Source organism: Neoarius graeffei, chromosome 3, assembly GCF_027579695.1.
Source record: "Neoarius graeffei isolate fNeoGra1 chromosome 3, fNeoGra1.pri, whole genome shotgun sequence".
NCBI lineage: Eukaryota > Metazoa > Chordata > Actinopteri > Siluriformes > Ariidae > Neoarius > Neoarius graeffei.
Window position 1 is genome coordinate 96,066,673 of NC_083571.1, and position 17,264 is coordinate 96,083,936.

The 17,264-nt window shown below is 43.1% G+C and overlaps 1 protein-coding gene across 5 annotated transcripts in view; it reads left to right on the top strand.

The window, feature by feature from the left end:
- Nucleotides 1-16,276, top strand: part of brf1b (BRF1 RNA polymerase III transcription initiation factor subunit b) — a 237,676-nt gene extending 221,400 nt beyond the window's left edge. For all 5 annotated transcript variants that reach the window (XM_060917700.1, XM_060917704.1, XM_060917701.1 and 2 more), the window contains 3 exons: nucleotides 6,035-6,086; nucleotides 9,369-9,543; nucleotides 14,609-16,276. In XM_060917700.1, the coding sequence (XP_060773683.1) occupies nucleotides 6,035-6,086; nucleotides 9,369-9,543; nucleotides 14,609-14,646 (265 nt within the window). In that variant the 3' untranslated portion in view covers nucleotides 14,647-16,276. The remainder of the gene's footprint in view (nucleotides 1-6,034; nucleotides 6,087-9,368; nucleotides 9,544-14,608) is intronic.
- Nucleotides 16,277-17,264: the final 988 nt, after the last annotated feature.

Sequence of the window (17,264 nt, forward strand, 5' to 3'; positions counted from 1 at the left end):
TTAAAAGCAAGTACTTCAGCACTTTAACGTAAGTAAAAATTTGAGTGGACAACTTTCACTTGTATCGGAGTAACATTTGACTAGTGGGATCTGTACTTTGACTTACTTAAGTAATGAAGTTGGGTACTTTGTCCACCTCTGGGTGGTGGAGGTATTTTTGTTTTCAGGTTGTCTGTCCATCCAAGATTGCCAATAGCGTGATATCTCAAGAATGAGCGATTGAATGTTTTGTACAATTTATATGGAATTCTCTTTGTAACCAGCAGAAGAACTGGTTAGCGTTTGGAATCGACCCGAACAGGCTCTAGAGGACAGCAAGGTCAAATGTCTGAAATATATAGAAACACAGTACTGTGCAAGTCTTAGGCACCCTATTTTTTTTTTCATACAAACTTTGTTATAGATTTATATTTTATGACTTCTACATTATTGAGTCAGTACAAAAACATTTTAGAGTCCAAACGTTTGTTTTCCAATACAAAATTAAATGTTACAGAAAAAAAAAAGTTTGTATCTGAGCAGGGTATTACATAAGAGAGCACTTTTCATATTAAAAAAGAAAACATAATGAAGGCTACTGGGTTTTGGTGCAAAATGAAGAAGCGAGTGTGATATTCAAAGTGTCCAGAAGAACTGTGGCTGGTTCTGCAAGATGCTCAGTAAAACCTACAATCCATTTCCTTATCAAACTGCACTCGTTGTACTTGAGACGACGACTTTTTTTTTTTTAAAAGCAAAGAGTCGTCTCACACCAAATATTGACTTAGTTTCATTTATGGCTTACTGCTCATCCCATCATCTCTAGCCGCTTTATCCTTCTACAGGGTCGCAGGCAAGCTGGAGCCTATCCCAGCTGACTACAGGCGAAAGGCAGGGTACACCCTGGACAAGTCGCCAGGTCATCACAGGGCTGACACATAGACACAGACAACCATTCACACTCACATTCACACCTACGGTCAATTTAGAGTCACCAGTTAACCTAACCTGCATGTCTTTGGACTGTGGGGGAAACCGGAGCACCCGGAGGAAACCCACGCGGACACGGGGAGAACATGCAAACTCCACACAGAAAGGCCCTCGCCGGCCCCGGGGCTCGAACCCAGGACCTTCTTGCTGTGAGGCGACAGTGCTAACCACTACACCACCGTGCCGCCCTGGCTTACTGCTGTTTATAGTATTTTTTTTTAATGTTGAATCATTTCATTTCATTACTTTTAAGCCATTTTTGGTCTACACAGCATTTCTTTACATGTGCCTAAGACTTTTAAGGACGAGACTTGATGGTACCAGAGCCATCCCTGGCAACACCATTTGCATCGAGTTCTACTTGTTTCTTCAGTCTTGACTTTAGGCTTATCTTCCTTCTCTTGCTACAAGCTAATGTTTTAAATCAAAATGTGTCATGGGAGAACTAGTAACATGTCATCCTTTTCCCAGCAATGCATCAGGCTTCTGTTCACATCATATTTTCCCAGAAACTGGTGGTCACAGCGCAGCTGATTGCCACATCACAGGAGTTCAATTCTCGCCATCCATTTGCATTCAACCCCTCCCCAGTTAATGACAGTTTAATTTCCATTTGTTTGTTTCATGGGTGAAAGGGACATGTGTGTCGGTGACGGTGGTTTGTATTCCTTACAGGCTTGTAGCACTCGAGTCCAGGACTCGGACTTGCATCCGACTCGTGCCCTCGTTTTAAGGACTCGTGACTTGACTTGGACTCGTAAATTGGAGACGAGGACTTGGATTTTTTTGGAACATGCCATAATAATTTGGCACAAGATATTTACAGTATATCTACAGTAATTTTTATACTAATTTCATGCAAGAGAATGCACATTCACCTGTTCATACGTCATGTTCAGGAACAAACTAACGTTAATGGCGCTGAAATGCCTGGAGAGAAGCCCATAGGATTGTCCGCTTTGCTTATACAGACTTCTCGTGCAGTGGGAAAAAATGCACTGCTATGTATTCCATATGAAGAAGAACTATCGAGAAGATGACGGGGACAACCTCGAACTTCAGTCGTCATTTGGTAAGACTCCACCCAGAGAAGGAAGTGACACGCTATGTTCATTGCTCTGTTGATAGCGGGGCTTGCTTGCTGACCGATGAACTAGCTAGTGTTAAGCATCTCTCATGTTATTTGCCCTGTTGATAGTGGGCGGGGCTTGCTGAGCGATGAACTAGCTTTTTATCTGGAGCCTATTAACTAAGGCCCTGTCCACACGGCAACGGATTCAGGTGACTCCGATACAATTGCTTATCGTTTAGGCCTGGCGTCCACACGGCACCGGCGTTTTGGGTGCCCAAAACGCAGTCTTTTTGAGAACGGGTTCCAGAGTGGAAAGATCTGGCAACGTTGCCGTTGTGAAGTCGTCTGGATGAGTAGAACGGATTTGTTTACAATGACGTCACAACCACATGACTGTGAGTGCTTCACGCCGGGTAGAAGTGTAACGAACTCGATGCAAGTTGTCAACAAATCCTATAACTTGGTTCATGAAACGCGCTTACAAAATATTTTCACTGTGAATATTTATTGTGTAATGGTGCAAAGTGAGAGAGAGAGAGAGAGAGAGAGAGACTCTGCCCTTAGGGCAGAGTCAATCCCGCCAGCAAAAATAGGGAAAAAAAGGAGCGATCTCACCTCTTCAGATGTTGGTTTACAGTAAGTCCTACAATACATTCCTCAAAAAGGGCGTAGAAGAGCAAATTAATCCATCAACGTGTAGCATTCAATTTATTCCGGACCATTAAAGACGCCGCCTTCCGCGTAGAATCATACGTCATCCTCGCCACCATATTGGATAGGTCAAAGCGGAGAATAAAGATTCATGTGCTGCGTTTAACTGTACCAACAGGTTTACCGTCCGAACGAGATCACATGGGATTACCTTTCACAGGTGAGAAACAACAAATTAATCCATCAACGTGTAGCATTCAATTTATTCCGGACCATTAAAGACACCGCCTTCCGCCGCCATATTGGATAGGTCAAAGCGGAGAATAAAGATTAGCTGCGTTTAACTGTACCGTCCAAACGGGATCACATGGGATTACCTTTCACAGGTGAGACTGGAAAAATACTTTTCATTGTATTTGGTCATTATAATGTAATTTTACGAACAGATTTTCCTGACTTTGTGGCTAATATGAAGTCTCGCGCATAATAGTTTATGCGCATGTGTCCTTACTTCTTCTATTCTTATGGTGTCTCCGAAGGGACCGTCTTACAGCGCCCCTAGAGGTGTGGCATGTGTATTGCATCGTTTTCAGCAAGCGTTGCGTTGCCATATGGACCTGATATTTTACTGATCGTTGCCCATTTGGACGCGATATATTTTTAAATAACATCTCGTTGCCGTTGTCGTGTGGATTTAGCCTAAAATGGGGCAGTCAAGCAGGAATGTTAGTCCAACACAGCAGCAGACGGTTTCACATAAAGGCAGCAACAGCCACCGTCAAATGGTGCGGTTGGAGTCTTGTTCTCGGATCAGTAGCGGACTCGACTCGGACTCAGAATTTTCTTGAATGATTTGGACTTGAACACTGGAGACTCGAGACTGGACTCGGATTCGAGGTTTAGTGACTCGACTACAACACTGATTCCTTAATTGTGCATGACATTTAAACACGTATCAAATTGGTCCAGGTTCACTTTACAATGCTCTTTCATTTAAATGTACTTTTTTTTTTTAAGTTCACAGTATGATTTTTTCCTTCATTATAGCTTTAAATTAGATTTTCAGAATTGTACTACTGACTGCTCCTGTTTCGCTCTACAATTCTACACTAGTTCTATTTCGGCTCCATGTATTTGGACTGTTCTAAATGAGACAAATTGTATGTTCTCCTCTGAGCCTCTCAAGATATCTCTGCTCTGTACACACAGGAGCAGCACAGGCACACATCAAGGTCATTTTCTCCAGATCGTTCTGTCATTTCCTGCTTCCCTTCTCCCTCAAGACTAATTAACTTTTCATAACAGTCTCTTTAATATTAGCCTTAAATAGAGCAGGATGTTTGATGTTGAAATCCGATTCCTGGCAGATGTAAGCTAAGTATTTCATCAGTGCCAGGGGGTGTTTTTCACCCAGTGGTGCAGCTCTTGGGCTTAACAAAGTGCTAGGCTTGAATAATCAGCAGTGCAGGAGGAGGCAAAAGGGATGAGACAGAATGCTTAACTTAGTATTGAAGAGGAGTGCACAGCCGGTGATGAGGAACTGAATCCGCTGCTGATGTGGTTATTTCATGCATTCAGTCCGAAGTGGGTCGGAATCTGGAAGCTTCTACTGGGGTTATCTGTTTCCGTGGGCTGTTTCACAGTTCCAGTGTTAAAATGATCTCTTTGCAAAACGTTTCCGCAGCTGCAAGTTATGTGATTGAAATACGTACTTCTACAGTGGTGCTTGAAAGTTTGTGAACCCTTTAGAATTTTCTATATTTCTGCATAAATATGACCTAAAACATCATCAGATTTTCACACAAGTCCGAAAAGTAGATAAAGAGAACCCAGTTAAACAAATGAGACAAAAATATTATACTTGCTTATTTATTTATTGAGGAAAATGATCCAATATTACATATCTGTGAGTGGCAAAAGTATGTGAACCTCGAGGATTAGCAGTTAACTTGAAGGTGAAATTAGAGTCAGGTGTTTTCAATCAATGGGATGACAATCAGGTGTGAGTGGGCACCCTGTTTTATTTAAAGAACAGGGATCTATCAAAGTCTGATCTTCACAACACATGTTTGTGGAAGTGTATCATGGCACGAACAAAGGAGATTTCTGAGGACCTCAGAAAAAGCGTTGTTGATGCTCATCAGGCTGGAAAAGGTTACAAAACCATCTCTAAAGAGTTTGGACTCCACCAATCCACAGTCAGACAGATTGTGTACAAATGGAGGAAATTCAAGACCATTGTTACCCTCCCCAGGAGTGGTCAACCAACAAAGATCACTCCAAGAGCAAGGCATATAATAGTCGGCGAGGTCACAAAGGACCCCAGGGTAACTTCTAAGCAACTGAAGGCCTCTCTCACATTGGCTAATGTTCATGAGTCCACCATCAGGAGAACACTGAACAACAATGGTGTGCATGGTAAGGTTGTAAGGAGGAAGCCACTGCTCTCCAAAAAGAACATTGCTGCTCGTCTGCAGTTTGCTAAAGATCATGTGGACAAGCTAGAAGGCTATTGGAAAAATGTTTTGTGGATGGATGAGACCAAAATATAGCTTTTTGCTTTAAATGAAAAGCGTTATGTTTGGAGAAAGGAAAACACTGCATTCCAGCATAAGAACCTTATCCCATCTGTGAAACATGGTGGTGGTAGTATCATGGTTTGGGCCTGTTTTTCTGCATCTGGGCCAGGACGGCTTGCCATCATTGATGGAACAATGAATTCTGAATTATACCAGCGAATTCTAAAGGAAAATGTCAGGACATCTGTCCATGAACTGAATCTCAAGAGAAGGTGGGTCATGCAGCAAGACAACAACCCTAAGCACACAAGTCGCTCTACCAAAGAATGGTTAAAGAAGAATAAAGTTAATGTTTTGGAATGGCCAAGTCAAAGTCCTGACCTTAATCCAATCAAAATGTTGTGGAAGGACCTGAAGCGAGCAGTTCATTTGAGGAAACCCACCAACATCCCAGAGTTGAAGCTGTTCTGTACGGAGGAACGGGCTAAAATTCCTCCAAGCCAGTGTGCAGGACTGATCAACAGTTACCGGAAACATTTAGTTGCAGTTATTGCTGCACAAGGGGGTCACACCAGATACTGAAAGCAAAGGTTCACATACTTTTGCCATTCACAGATATGTAATATTGGATCATTTTCCTCAATAAATAAATGACCAAGTATAATATTTTTGTCGCATTTGTTTAACTGGGTTCTCTTTATCCATCTAGAGTGGATGGAACAGAGCATTGTGGTTTTAACCGAATGACATTTAATCTTGTCGATGCAAATGTCACTCTCTAAGAACGTGTTGTTAATAAGTTTTATCTTTGTACTTTTTTCAGGCTCCGCCCCCTTATATCATCAAACCCTAAGAAGAAAAGAGCAGCTACACAGGTGAGGAAATATTCAGACTGACTATATGGGTATGAAGCAATATTTCAGTATACATTACTAAACAAGTGTCTTATAAACATAAATCGAAATTTCTTTCTAAGAAGAAAAAGCACACTCGAGCACAGAGAAAATCGTCCTCTGCATTTCACCCATCTGACGCAGTGAGCACACGCATGCACACACAAGTGAGCAATGAGCACACACACATACCCAGAGCAGTGGGACAGCTATGTTATAACACCCGGGGAGCAGTTGGGGGTTTGGTGCCTTGCTCAAGCGCACGTCAGTCCAAGGCCGCCCCATGTTAACCTAACCGCACGTCTTTGAATTGTGGAGGAAACCGGAGCACCCGGAGGAAACCCACACATACCCCTTTTCCACCAAATCAGTTCCAGGGCTGGTTCGGGGCCAGTGCTGGTGCTGGTTCACAACTCGTTCAACTTGTGAGCCAGCTGAGAACCAGTTTGCTTTTCCATAGCTCGCAGTGCTAAGCGAAGCCACGTCATTACGTCGCTGCGTACATTACGTGTACATTACGTACATTACGTACAGCTGCGGCTTCTCATCGCTTAAAAATGGCGACCTTTCACGGTCTTGTTATTGTTGTTGGTCTATACAACTCCGCCCCCCCCCCCCGCTGACGTAAGCGGTTCTTTCCTCTGGCCCAGCAGAGAGTTGGTGCTAGCCTGGAACCGGTTTTTCTGGCCCCAGAGCCAGTTCTTTGTCAGTGGAAACAGAAAACCTGGTTCCAAACTAAGCACTGGCCCCGAACCAGCCCTGGAACTGTTTATTTATAAAGCACTTTAAAATACAACAGAGGCAGCTGACCAAAGTGCTGGACAAGCAGATAAAAAAACTTGAGGACACCATAAAACACAAAGACAATGTAACTTGAAGACACTATACACACAGAGAGATGACAACATGACCATGACAACTAAGGACCAATAACACAAGTCAGTGCAATCTTAAAACAAGAAATCATGTAATAAAAGGCACCAAGGCATAGTAATGAATTTAGAGTAATAAATAACTAAGAGTAAGTAATTTAAAAAATAAATAAATAAAGTAAAAAGACTCATGTAACATTAAAAGAAAAACAAAAAATGAATAAGTAAATAAAAGCTATACAGGCGGCACGGTGGTGTAGTGGTTAGCGCTGTCGCCTCACAGCAAGAAGGTCCTGGGTTCGAGCCCCATGGCCGGCGAGGCCTTTCTGTGTGGAGTTTGCATGTTCTCCCCATGTCCGCGTGGGTTTCCTCCGGGTGCTCCGGTTTCCCCCACAGTCCAAAGACATGCAGGTTAGGTTAACTGGTGACTCTAAATTGACCGTAGGTGTGAATGGTTGTCTGTGTCTATGTGTCAGCCCTGTGATGACCTGGCGACTTGTCCAGGGTGTACCCCGCCTTTCGCCCGTAGTCAGCTGGGATAGGCTCCAGCTTGCCTGCGACCCTGTAGAACAGGATAAAGCGGCTAGAGATAATGAGATGAGAGATAAAAGCTATACAGAGTTAAAAGCCAAGGCATAAAAATAGGTTTTGAGATGAGTTTTAAAAACAACTAAGGACGCGGCTAAACGTATATGTAGTGGAAGCTCGTTCCAGAGTTTAGGGCCAATGACTGCTTTGGTGGAAAAGAGGCAACAGACTCGGGGAGAACATGCAAACCACACAGAAAGGCCCCTGCTGGCTGTGAACCCAGAACCTTGTTGCTGTGAGGCAACAGTGCTAACCACTACACCACCGTGCCACCCGTAAGGATGCGTGTTATGTTTTGTTATAGAGGCGACTGATTTTATTTTTGCAGCTAATCAGTGAATTAAAGTGATAAACAACAACTTTAGCCCCGTGTGTGTCCTGTGCTACATCCAATTAGGTGGCACTTTATGTGGAATTCATATTTATTCTGAAGCCAGGATCTACTGTCATGGTTTGTTTGATTTTGCTTATTGACTTTCAGTACATCTGAGCACGCTCAGATTAGGATCTGCCGAACCTGTATTTAAGTCTGGTGCTGTGCTGTGCTGTGAGAAAGATAGAATGAGAGGGGAAAACGTGGGAGAGGGATTTGCAAGCAAAGAGAGAGAGAGAGAGAGAGCACACACAGAATGCTGGCGGGGGTCAACTGGGCCGTCGCTAGGCAACCTCCCGGTCCTGTCCTGGTTGCTCTGGAGTGGGTGCTCTGATTGGCGGAAGAGAGACAGCAAAATGAATTGGTGTTACATAACCGCATGTGTTCCTGCGAGGGAATCGGAAAGGAGTCACCATCAACAAACAATCATGGGCATTTATCTGACTGCTCTCTCCAACCCAAGGAAAGGGCTAAGGGGAAAACGTAAATGCTATGTGACTCACCATGAGGAGCTTTCAAAGATGTTTTTATTACCGTGTTTCCTGAAGTTGTCATGTCAACTTTGTCACAGTGATACGCCTGTATACAGTGGGAGAAAATGTCGCGCCTTCAGCGCCATGCTGCAACGTACGAGACAAGCCGAGGCCTTCGACGCAGGACTACGTATAGTGCAAAGTTTAAAGTTTCACGTTCGTTTAATTTCAGACTCCAAATTATTCACCTACATTGTGTGCCATGCTCATTCTTTTCATGTTAGATTTAATGAGTCCCAGAGATTCTATAGCTGCCAAGCTTCTCTGTTTGATTGATCTAAGTTAGGGTTAACTCAGTCGGGGTCGAACCCATGGCAGAACGTTAGACTCTCTTTGAGGCCAGCAGAGGGGCTGCTTCTGAAGCTGTGCATAGTTTTTCCCTCCTACTATCAGCAACCCTGCTGCTGCTGCCACCAGTCCTACAGAGAGACTGCCTAGAGAGGACCCTCATGCCATATATGCCAGATATAATTAGCTTTTGCTTCCGTACTCCTCTTTACTTTTCTACAACGTGATAATTAATTAGGCCTCTCGCATCCCCGGGCAGTGATTCCTCCCTCACAAATCCTTTTTTTCCTTTCTATAACTTTCTCTCTGTGTTTTTCCTCTTGCCCTGTCTCTATTTTTTTTCCCTACTGTTCCTTATGGATATTGACATAGTCAATACTGAATACATTATAAAGTACATAATTGGCAGAGATCCAGTTTCACTAGTTTAAAATTTTTTTTTAAACACTCTTATGCTACCTTGCGCCCCGTCATTGATTTTTAGTGGATGTTTTCTCAGAGCGCTGAATGAAATAGGCCTCATATCATTGATCAACGCAAGGTTTGTTGAAGGTCAATACAAGCTTGTCAAAAAATCAACATAAGCTATTCTCTTTCCTGTAATTTTTAGATTGTGCCCAGTGCTGCGATGCTGCCGCCAGTGACCCTCGAGACTCCCCCTGCCCCTACTCCTCCTCCAGTCATAGAGAGTGGCCCTGTGACATATGACGAGCCCACTGAGGAAGAGGATGAGGAAGAGGTGGAAGAGCCCTGTGTTAGTGCTATGAAGCTTATGGGAGGGAACGGTCAGTATAAACAACAGACGTGTTCAGAAATTCGGGTGGTGAAGTTACAGTTAGTGATCAAAATGGCTGTCAGTTCAATTATCTTTCTTTATATACTTCTATTTATATAAGCCAGTGTTGGTGGATTGTTTAAATCGATTTAAATTATATTTAAAACAAACAACTGACTTTATGTTTAATCAATAGGTTAAGTGAGTACTTAGGAGGATCGTCACCATTTCTGGTAGCAGGCAGTATCGTCTTTATTTCCCTTGCCCTGCGATCTTGAGTCCAAGACAAATCCAATACCTTGAATAGTTTAAACAAAACTGAGGTCAAAGGGTGATATACACTACCGTTCAAAAGTTTGGGGTCACCCAGACAATTTTGTGTTTTCCATGAAAAGTCACACTTTTTTATTTACCACCATAAGTTGTAAAATGAATAGAAAATATAGTCAAGACATTTTTCTGGCCATTTTGAGCATTTAATCGACCCCACAAATGTGATGCTCCAGAAACTCAGGCTACATCCACACGATAACGGCAACGAGATGTTATTAAAAAAAATATCGCGTCCACATGGGCAACGGATCAGTAAAATATCAGGTACATATGGCAACGCAACGCTTGCTGAAAACGATGCAATACACATGCCACACCTCTAGGGGCGCTGTAAGACGGTCCCTTCGGAGACACCAGAACAATAGAAGAAGTAAGGACGCATGCGCATAAACTATTATGCGCGAGACTTCATATTAGCCACAAAGTCAGGAAAATCTGTTCGTAAAATTACATTATAATGACCAAATACAATGAAAAGTATTTTTCCAGTCTCACCTGTGAAAGGTAATCCCATGTGATCTCGTTTGGACGGCAAACCTGTTGGTACAGTTAAACGCAGCACATGAATGAGGCATCTTTATTCTCCGCTTTGACCCATCCAATATGGTGGCGAGGATGACGTATGATTCTACGCGGAAGGCGGCGTCTTTAATGGTCTGGAATAAATTGAATGCTACACGTTGATGGATTAATTTGTTCTTCTACGCCCTTTTTGAGGAATGTATTGTAGGACTTAAACCAACATCTGAAGAGGTGAGATCGCTCCTTTTTTTCCCTATTTTTGCTGGCGGGATTGACTCTCACACTCTCTCTCCCTCTCTCACTTTGCACCATTACACAATAAATATTCACAGTGAAAATATTTTGTAAGCGCGTTTCATGAACCAAGTTATAGGATTTGTTGACAACTCGCATCGAGTTCGTTACACTTCTACCCGGCGTGAAGCACTCACAGTCATGTGGTTGTGACGTCATCGTAAACAAATCCGTTCTACTCATCCAGACGACTTCGCAACGGCAACGTTGCCAGATCTTTCCACTCTGGAACCCGTTCTCAAAAGATTGCGTTTTGGGTGCCCCAAAACGCCGGTGCCGTGTGGACGCCAGGCCGAAACGATAAACAATTTTATCAGATTCACCTGAATCCGTTGCCGTGTGGACAGGGCCTCAATCTGCTCAAAGGAAGGTCAGTTTTATAGCTTCTCTAAAGAGCTAAACTGTTTTCAGCTGTGCTAACATGATTCTACAAGGGTTTTCTAATCATCCATTAGCCTTCTGAGGCAATGAGCAAACACATTGTACCATTAGAACACTGGAGTGATAGTTGCTGGAAATGGGCCTCTATACACCTATGGAGATATTGCACCAAAAACCAGACATTTGCAGCTAGAATAGTCATTTACCACATTAGCAATGTATAGAGTGGATTTCTGATTAGTTTAAAGTGATCTTCATTGAAAAGAACAGTGCTTTTCTTTCAAAAATAAGGACATTTCAAAGTGACCCCAAACTTTTGAACGGTAGTGTAGACCGAGTCAAGAAGTCCAAATAAAAGTGAAACCAAGATCAAGGCAAAAGAAAGAACTCCTCTGGTTTCTGCCATAAGTTCTGTAATGGAGTCATTTGAGAGTTAGCTATACACCTGCAAACTCACTTTGACCAGTGGATTTAAGTTTGCAAATGCATCTCCCCAGTCGTTGAATAGGGAATATTCAACGACAGTGATTATGTTTATTTCTGCAGTTATTTTGTAAATCTGTGAAGAAAATGAATGAAAAGGCAACATTCAATGACGCGTAAAGCCTTTCTAATTTGAGTAATTGGGTAATGGTCTTTTGGGCACATGTAATATGAATAGCTTATGTTTCGATGATTACAAATTTTTTTTCACCAGGATTTCCCTCTTCGATGTAATTTGAGCAGTCTTAAAGCGATACGGCCTTTCGATTTCATAAAAGCGGTGAAATTTAGTTCCTTCTAAAATTTGGTCATTGTGATTATGTTTATTTCTGTAATATCTCACAAAGTATCAGGCCATTCTGTGGTTGGGAAGTTATTTAATTTGAGGGGATTCCCGAGCAAATAATGTGCATGAAATCGCTCGCTTTGCGCAGTCAAGCAGACAGAGGAAGTCTGTGTGCGCATGCGCAGGTTTACCGTCTTTTTTTGGGTTTTACGGCAGCCGGCATCCACAGTGTTGCATTACTGTCATCTACAGGTTTACCTTGACCGTGCACTGACAGTTCCATCATTCTGTCACTAAACGAACAGCTGATCACACCGAGGTGCTCGCTGAGCGCCGATATTTATTAGTTTGGTCCTGCGTTTCCTTTCCTTCGCAACATAACGTCTTTTCTTCTTGCTTTCCGTTACTGTAGTCCATCTTTCACGTTTAACTCGCACACTCGCGTCATCCATCTTTCTCTCCTGTTTCAAATTTGTATCCCACAATCCCTTGCACGAACAGGGAAAGTCCACCACGTGATGCATGATGTAGTATCTTGAATTGGGTCACGGTGAAGCAGGAAAAAATGGCGGAGAATTTAGGGCCATGTGGCCCTAAATTCATTAATTGTTCTGTTAAAAAAAAAAAAAACTAATAAAATTGTAAGCCTGTGATTCAAATTCAGTAGCTTTCGGTCCACTAAACAAAAATAATTGGGTGTCGGGGAAAATTCTTTTTATGACCTACACTTGAAAAATCTGAAAGGCAGTCTACCTTTAATCTTGCCACTCGAAGGTTCTCATCTCATTATCTGTAGCCGCTTTATCCTTTTCTACAGGGTCGCAGGCAAGCTGGAGCCTATCCCAGCTGACTACGGGTGAAAGGCAGGGTACACCCTGGACAAGTCGCCAGGTCATCACAGGGCTGACACATAGACACACAACCATTCACACTCACATTCACACCTACAGTCAATTTAGAGTCACCAGTTAACCTAACCTGCATGTCTTTGGACTGTGGGGGAAACCGGAGCACCCGGAGGAAACCCACGCGGACACGGGGAGAACATGCAAACTCCGCACAGAAAGGCCCTCGCCGGCCCCGGGGACCTTCTTGCTGTGAGGCGACAGCGCTAACCACTACACCACCGTGCCGCCCACTTGAATGTTCTTTCCAATGTTATTAAAACTACACATTCATTAAGGTTCTTGCATGGGTCTGGAAAATTGAACGGAAATATGGATTTTTATATGCACAATATTTATCTATACTAAACAAACCAATAAGCTTTTTGCAAAATGGCGATAGTGACCCATAATAGTTTGCATTTCAACCAGATTTACTAGAATCCTACAGACATACATATATACATAGATCACTTCCCCTGCACAGCCTTCACATGTTCTCTCTAATTTGGTCACCTACCAATTCCCTCTTACCAGCCAACTACTGTACCACCTGCAGAGGTTGAAGTCTATCACATGCTTCCTCCAAGACATGTGAAGCCAGCCACCCACTACCACAGTCTAAGGAAATGTTCATTTCAGTTCAACTCACTTTATTGTCCACATGGAAAATTTTATTTGCCGCTCAGTATTACGACAACACGTACCAACCAACACATCATAAAACAATGCATGATTTATAAAAGCCAAAGAACAATAAATACAATTTATTTTCAAGTGGAATTAGAAATTTAGTGCTGAGTTACTTTTTGTGCAAATTAAGCATATTTATTGCACATACTAAAAAAACAAACAAACCCAGCAACAATATTTGTATCTATTCATAATGAATGCTATCTGCTCTCTTCTGCATACATGAGCTCACAAATGCCCATGATTGGCTAGTGTCACTGTGATTGATTGACAGGGGAGAGAGTATGCCATCCATCACCCCGAGAGATTTATAAATCTTAAATCTTTTTTTATTCCAGTATCTCAAATTAAATAATAATAATAATAATAATAATAATTTCAACTTATATAGTGGCGGCATGGTGGTGTAGTGGTTAGCACTGTCGCCTCACAGAAAGAAGGTCCTGGGTTCGAGCCCAGTGGCCGAAGGGGCCTTTCTGTGTGGAGTTTGCATGTTCTCGCCGTGTCCGTGTGGGTTTCCTCCGGGTGCTCCGGTTTCCCCCACAGTCCAAAGACATGCAGGTTAGGCTAACTGGTGACTCTAAATTGACCGTAGATGTGAATGTGAGTGTGAATGGTTGTCTGTGTCTATGTGTCAGCCCTGTGATGACTTGGCGACTTGTCCAGGGTGTACCCCGCCTTTCGCCCGTAGTCAGCTGGGATAGGCTCCAGCTTGTCTGCGACCCTGCACAGGATAAGCAGTTATGGATAGATGGACTTCTCACACCCAAGGTCGCATTACAATTCCCCCCAAAAAAAAATCCACCAAAAGACGGTCAGGATGTAATTCCAGTGGCGTAGCTGCTCACAATCCTACCAAAAGCACAAAGGTATGTCCTGCACAGTCGCCACGATGCCACCAGGCAACATCGCTCAGAACACCGCGCCATGCACAGAAACACCGCCACACAGAGCGCTGGACAATCCCCATGTTGAAGATAGCAATGAGCTCACTGCAGTCCATAGCAAGGAGCACAGGCATCACCCATGGTGGCCCAAGGCCTGAAGGGAACCGGTGCCCAAAACTGGGTCCGGAGCCACACCACGACTGGCGGACAAAGCATTCAAACAAAGAACAAACAACATCAAACCATACAATCATAGAAATAAAAAAATACAAATAAATAAATCAAATTCACAAACTTTGTCTCTCTTCCCAGAATATGGCTGTGAAGCCGAAGAGGAGGATGTTTTTTAGTCTGCAGTGTTTGTCGTCTCATCAGCAAGCTATAATTTCATCAGGATCTGAGAGCAATGGCTTCTCCCCATGTAGATCCAGGACAGAGAGAAAAACAGGGCTTGGGCATCTGCGCTATTGTCATTAGCATGAAGGAACATTCATGCATCATTGGACTTATTCAACTCCTGCAGCATCTGAGACAATAGAGAGACATCTGAGGGTGTGTGTGACGTGGAAAACACATGACTGAAGATCAGAACTGTAGATTTTGTGTACTTGGACTATTAGACACATGCTAATCCACCAGATGTGCATTACTGTAATTACTTATAGGGAAACTGCTTAACAAACCATACACATGCAAAACGGAAATCTAATAAGCTTTTGAGCATCTAGTTATGTCACTGATGCAGCCGAATCAGCCAGTGTAGCATTCATTTAGGCATTAAGCCCACTCAGGTGATGTTTGGATGATCAGTGATGATTTTATTGCCATCTTCATTTTTTTTCACACTTCTGAATAATGTAACAGTTGTTTCTGATGTTTCTAGGTTGACAGCAGTAGTTTTTAAACATGCTCGAATGTGCTCTGGTAAAAGAAGTGACATATTTTGAGGGAAAAAAATGTAAAGTAATGGATTTATTTTGTGCTCTTTTAGTCTGGTTAGAGTTGTAACTTTTCTGTTTAATACTAGCTCCAGTGTTTGTAGTCGAGTCACTAAGCCTCGAATCCGAGTCCAGTCTCAAGTCCCCGGTGTTCAATTCCAAGTCATTTCAAGAAAATTTCGAGTCGAGTCCAAGAACAAGACTCCAACCGCACTATTTGACGGTGGCTGTTGCTGCCTTTATGTGGTGCCTTTATCCACCTCATAGCTCCCTGTGGAGATATGAGTCTGTTTCATAAAGCAGGTGCTCTGTACAGCTGACCTGTAAGAGCAACCCAAAGATCTGAGCTTTAGAATAGCAGACTGCTGTGAATGCGAATGAGCTTCTGACTTTGGGCATAAAGTTCTCTTACAGGAGCTCTGCAAACCACAGCCTTCTACACCCCATGGTAGTGCTTTCATTTGGCTCCTGTTACACAACTGCACCTCATATATACTGTACAGTGTTGTAGTTGAATCACTAAACCTCGAGTCCGAGTCAAGTCCAAGAATAAAACTCCAACCGTACCATTTGACGGTGGCTGTTGCTGCCTTTATGTGAAACCATCTCTGCTACTGTGTTGGACTAACGTTACTGCTCGACTGCCCCATTTTAGTTAATAGGCTCCAGATAAAAAGCTTGTTCATCGCTCAGCAAGCCTTGCCCACTCTCAACAGGGCAAATAACATGAGAGATGGTTAACACTAGCTAGTTCATCGCTCAGCAAGCAAGCCCCGCTATCAACAGAGCAATGAACATAGCGTGTCACTTCCTTCTCTGGGTGGAGTCTTACAAAATGACGATTGAAGTTCGAGGTTGTCCCTGTTGTCTCCTCGATAGTTCTTCTACATATGGAACACGTAGCAGTGCATTTTTTTCCACTGCACGAGAAGTCTGTATAAGCAAACTGGACAATCCTAGGGGCTTCTCTCCAGGCATTTTAGCGCCATTAGCGTTAGTTTGTTCCTGAACATGACATACGGTGGGGCAAAAAAGTATTTAGTCAGCCACCAATTGTGCAAGTTCTCCCACTTAAAAAGATGAGAGAGGCCTGTAATTTTCATCATAGATACACTTCAACTATGAGAGACAGAATGGGGGGGAAAGAATCCAGGAAATCACATTGTAGGATTTTTAATGAATTAATTGGTAAATTCCTCGGTAAAATAAGTATTTGGTCACCTACAAACAAGCAAGATTTCTGGCTCTCACAGACCTGTAACAACTTCTTTAAGAGGCTCCTCTGTCCTCCACTCGTTACCTGTATTAATGGCACCTGTTTGAACTTGTTATCAGTATAAAAGACACCTGTCCACAACCTCAAACAGTCACACTCCAAACTCCACTATGGCCAAGGCCAAAGAGCTGTCAAAGGACACCAGAAACAAAATTGTAGACCTGCACCAGGCTGGGAAGACTGAATCTGCAATAGGTAAGCAGCTTGGTGTGAAGAAATCAACTGTGGGAGCAATTATTAGAAAATGGAAGACATACAAGACCACTGATAATCTCCCTCGATCTGGGGCTCCACGCAAGATCTCACCCCGTGGGGTCAAAATGATCACAAGAAAGGTGAGCAAAAATCCCAGAACCACACGGGGGGACCTAGTGAATGACCTGCAGAGAGCAGGGACCAAAGTAACAAAGGCTACCATCAGTAACACACTACACCGCCAGGGACTCAAATCCTGCAGTGCCAGACGTGTCCCCCTGCTTAAGCCAGTACATGTCCAGGCCCGTCTGAAGTTTGCTAGAGAGCATTTGGATGATCCAGAAGAGGATTGGGAGAATGTCATATGGTCAGATGAAACCAAAATAGAACTTTTTGGTAAAAACTCAACTTGTCGTGTTTGGAGGAGAAAGAATGTTGAGTTGCATCCAAAGAACACCATACCTACTGTGAAGCATGGGGGTGGAAACATCATGCTTTGGGGCTGTTTTTCTGCAAAGGGACCAGGACGACTGATCCGTGTAAAGGAAAGAATGAATGG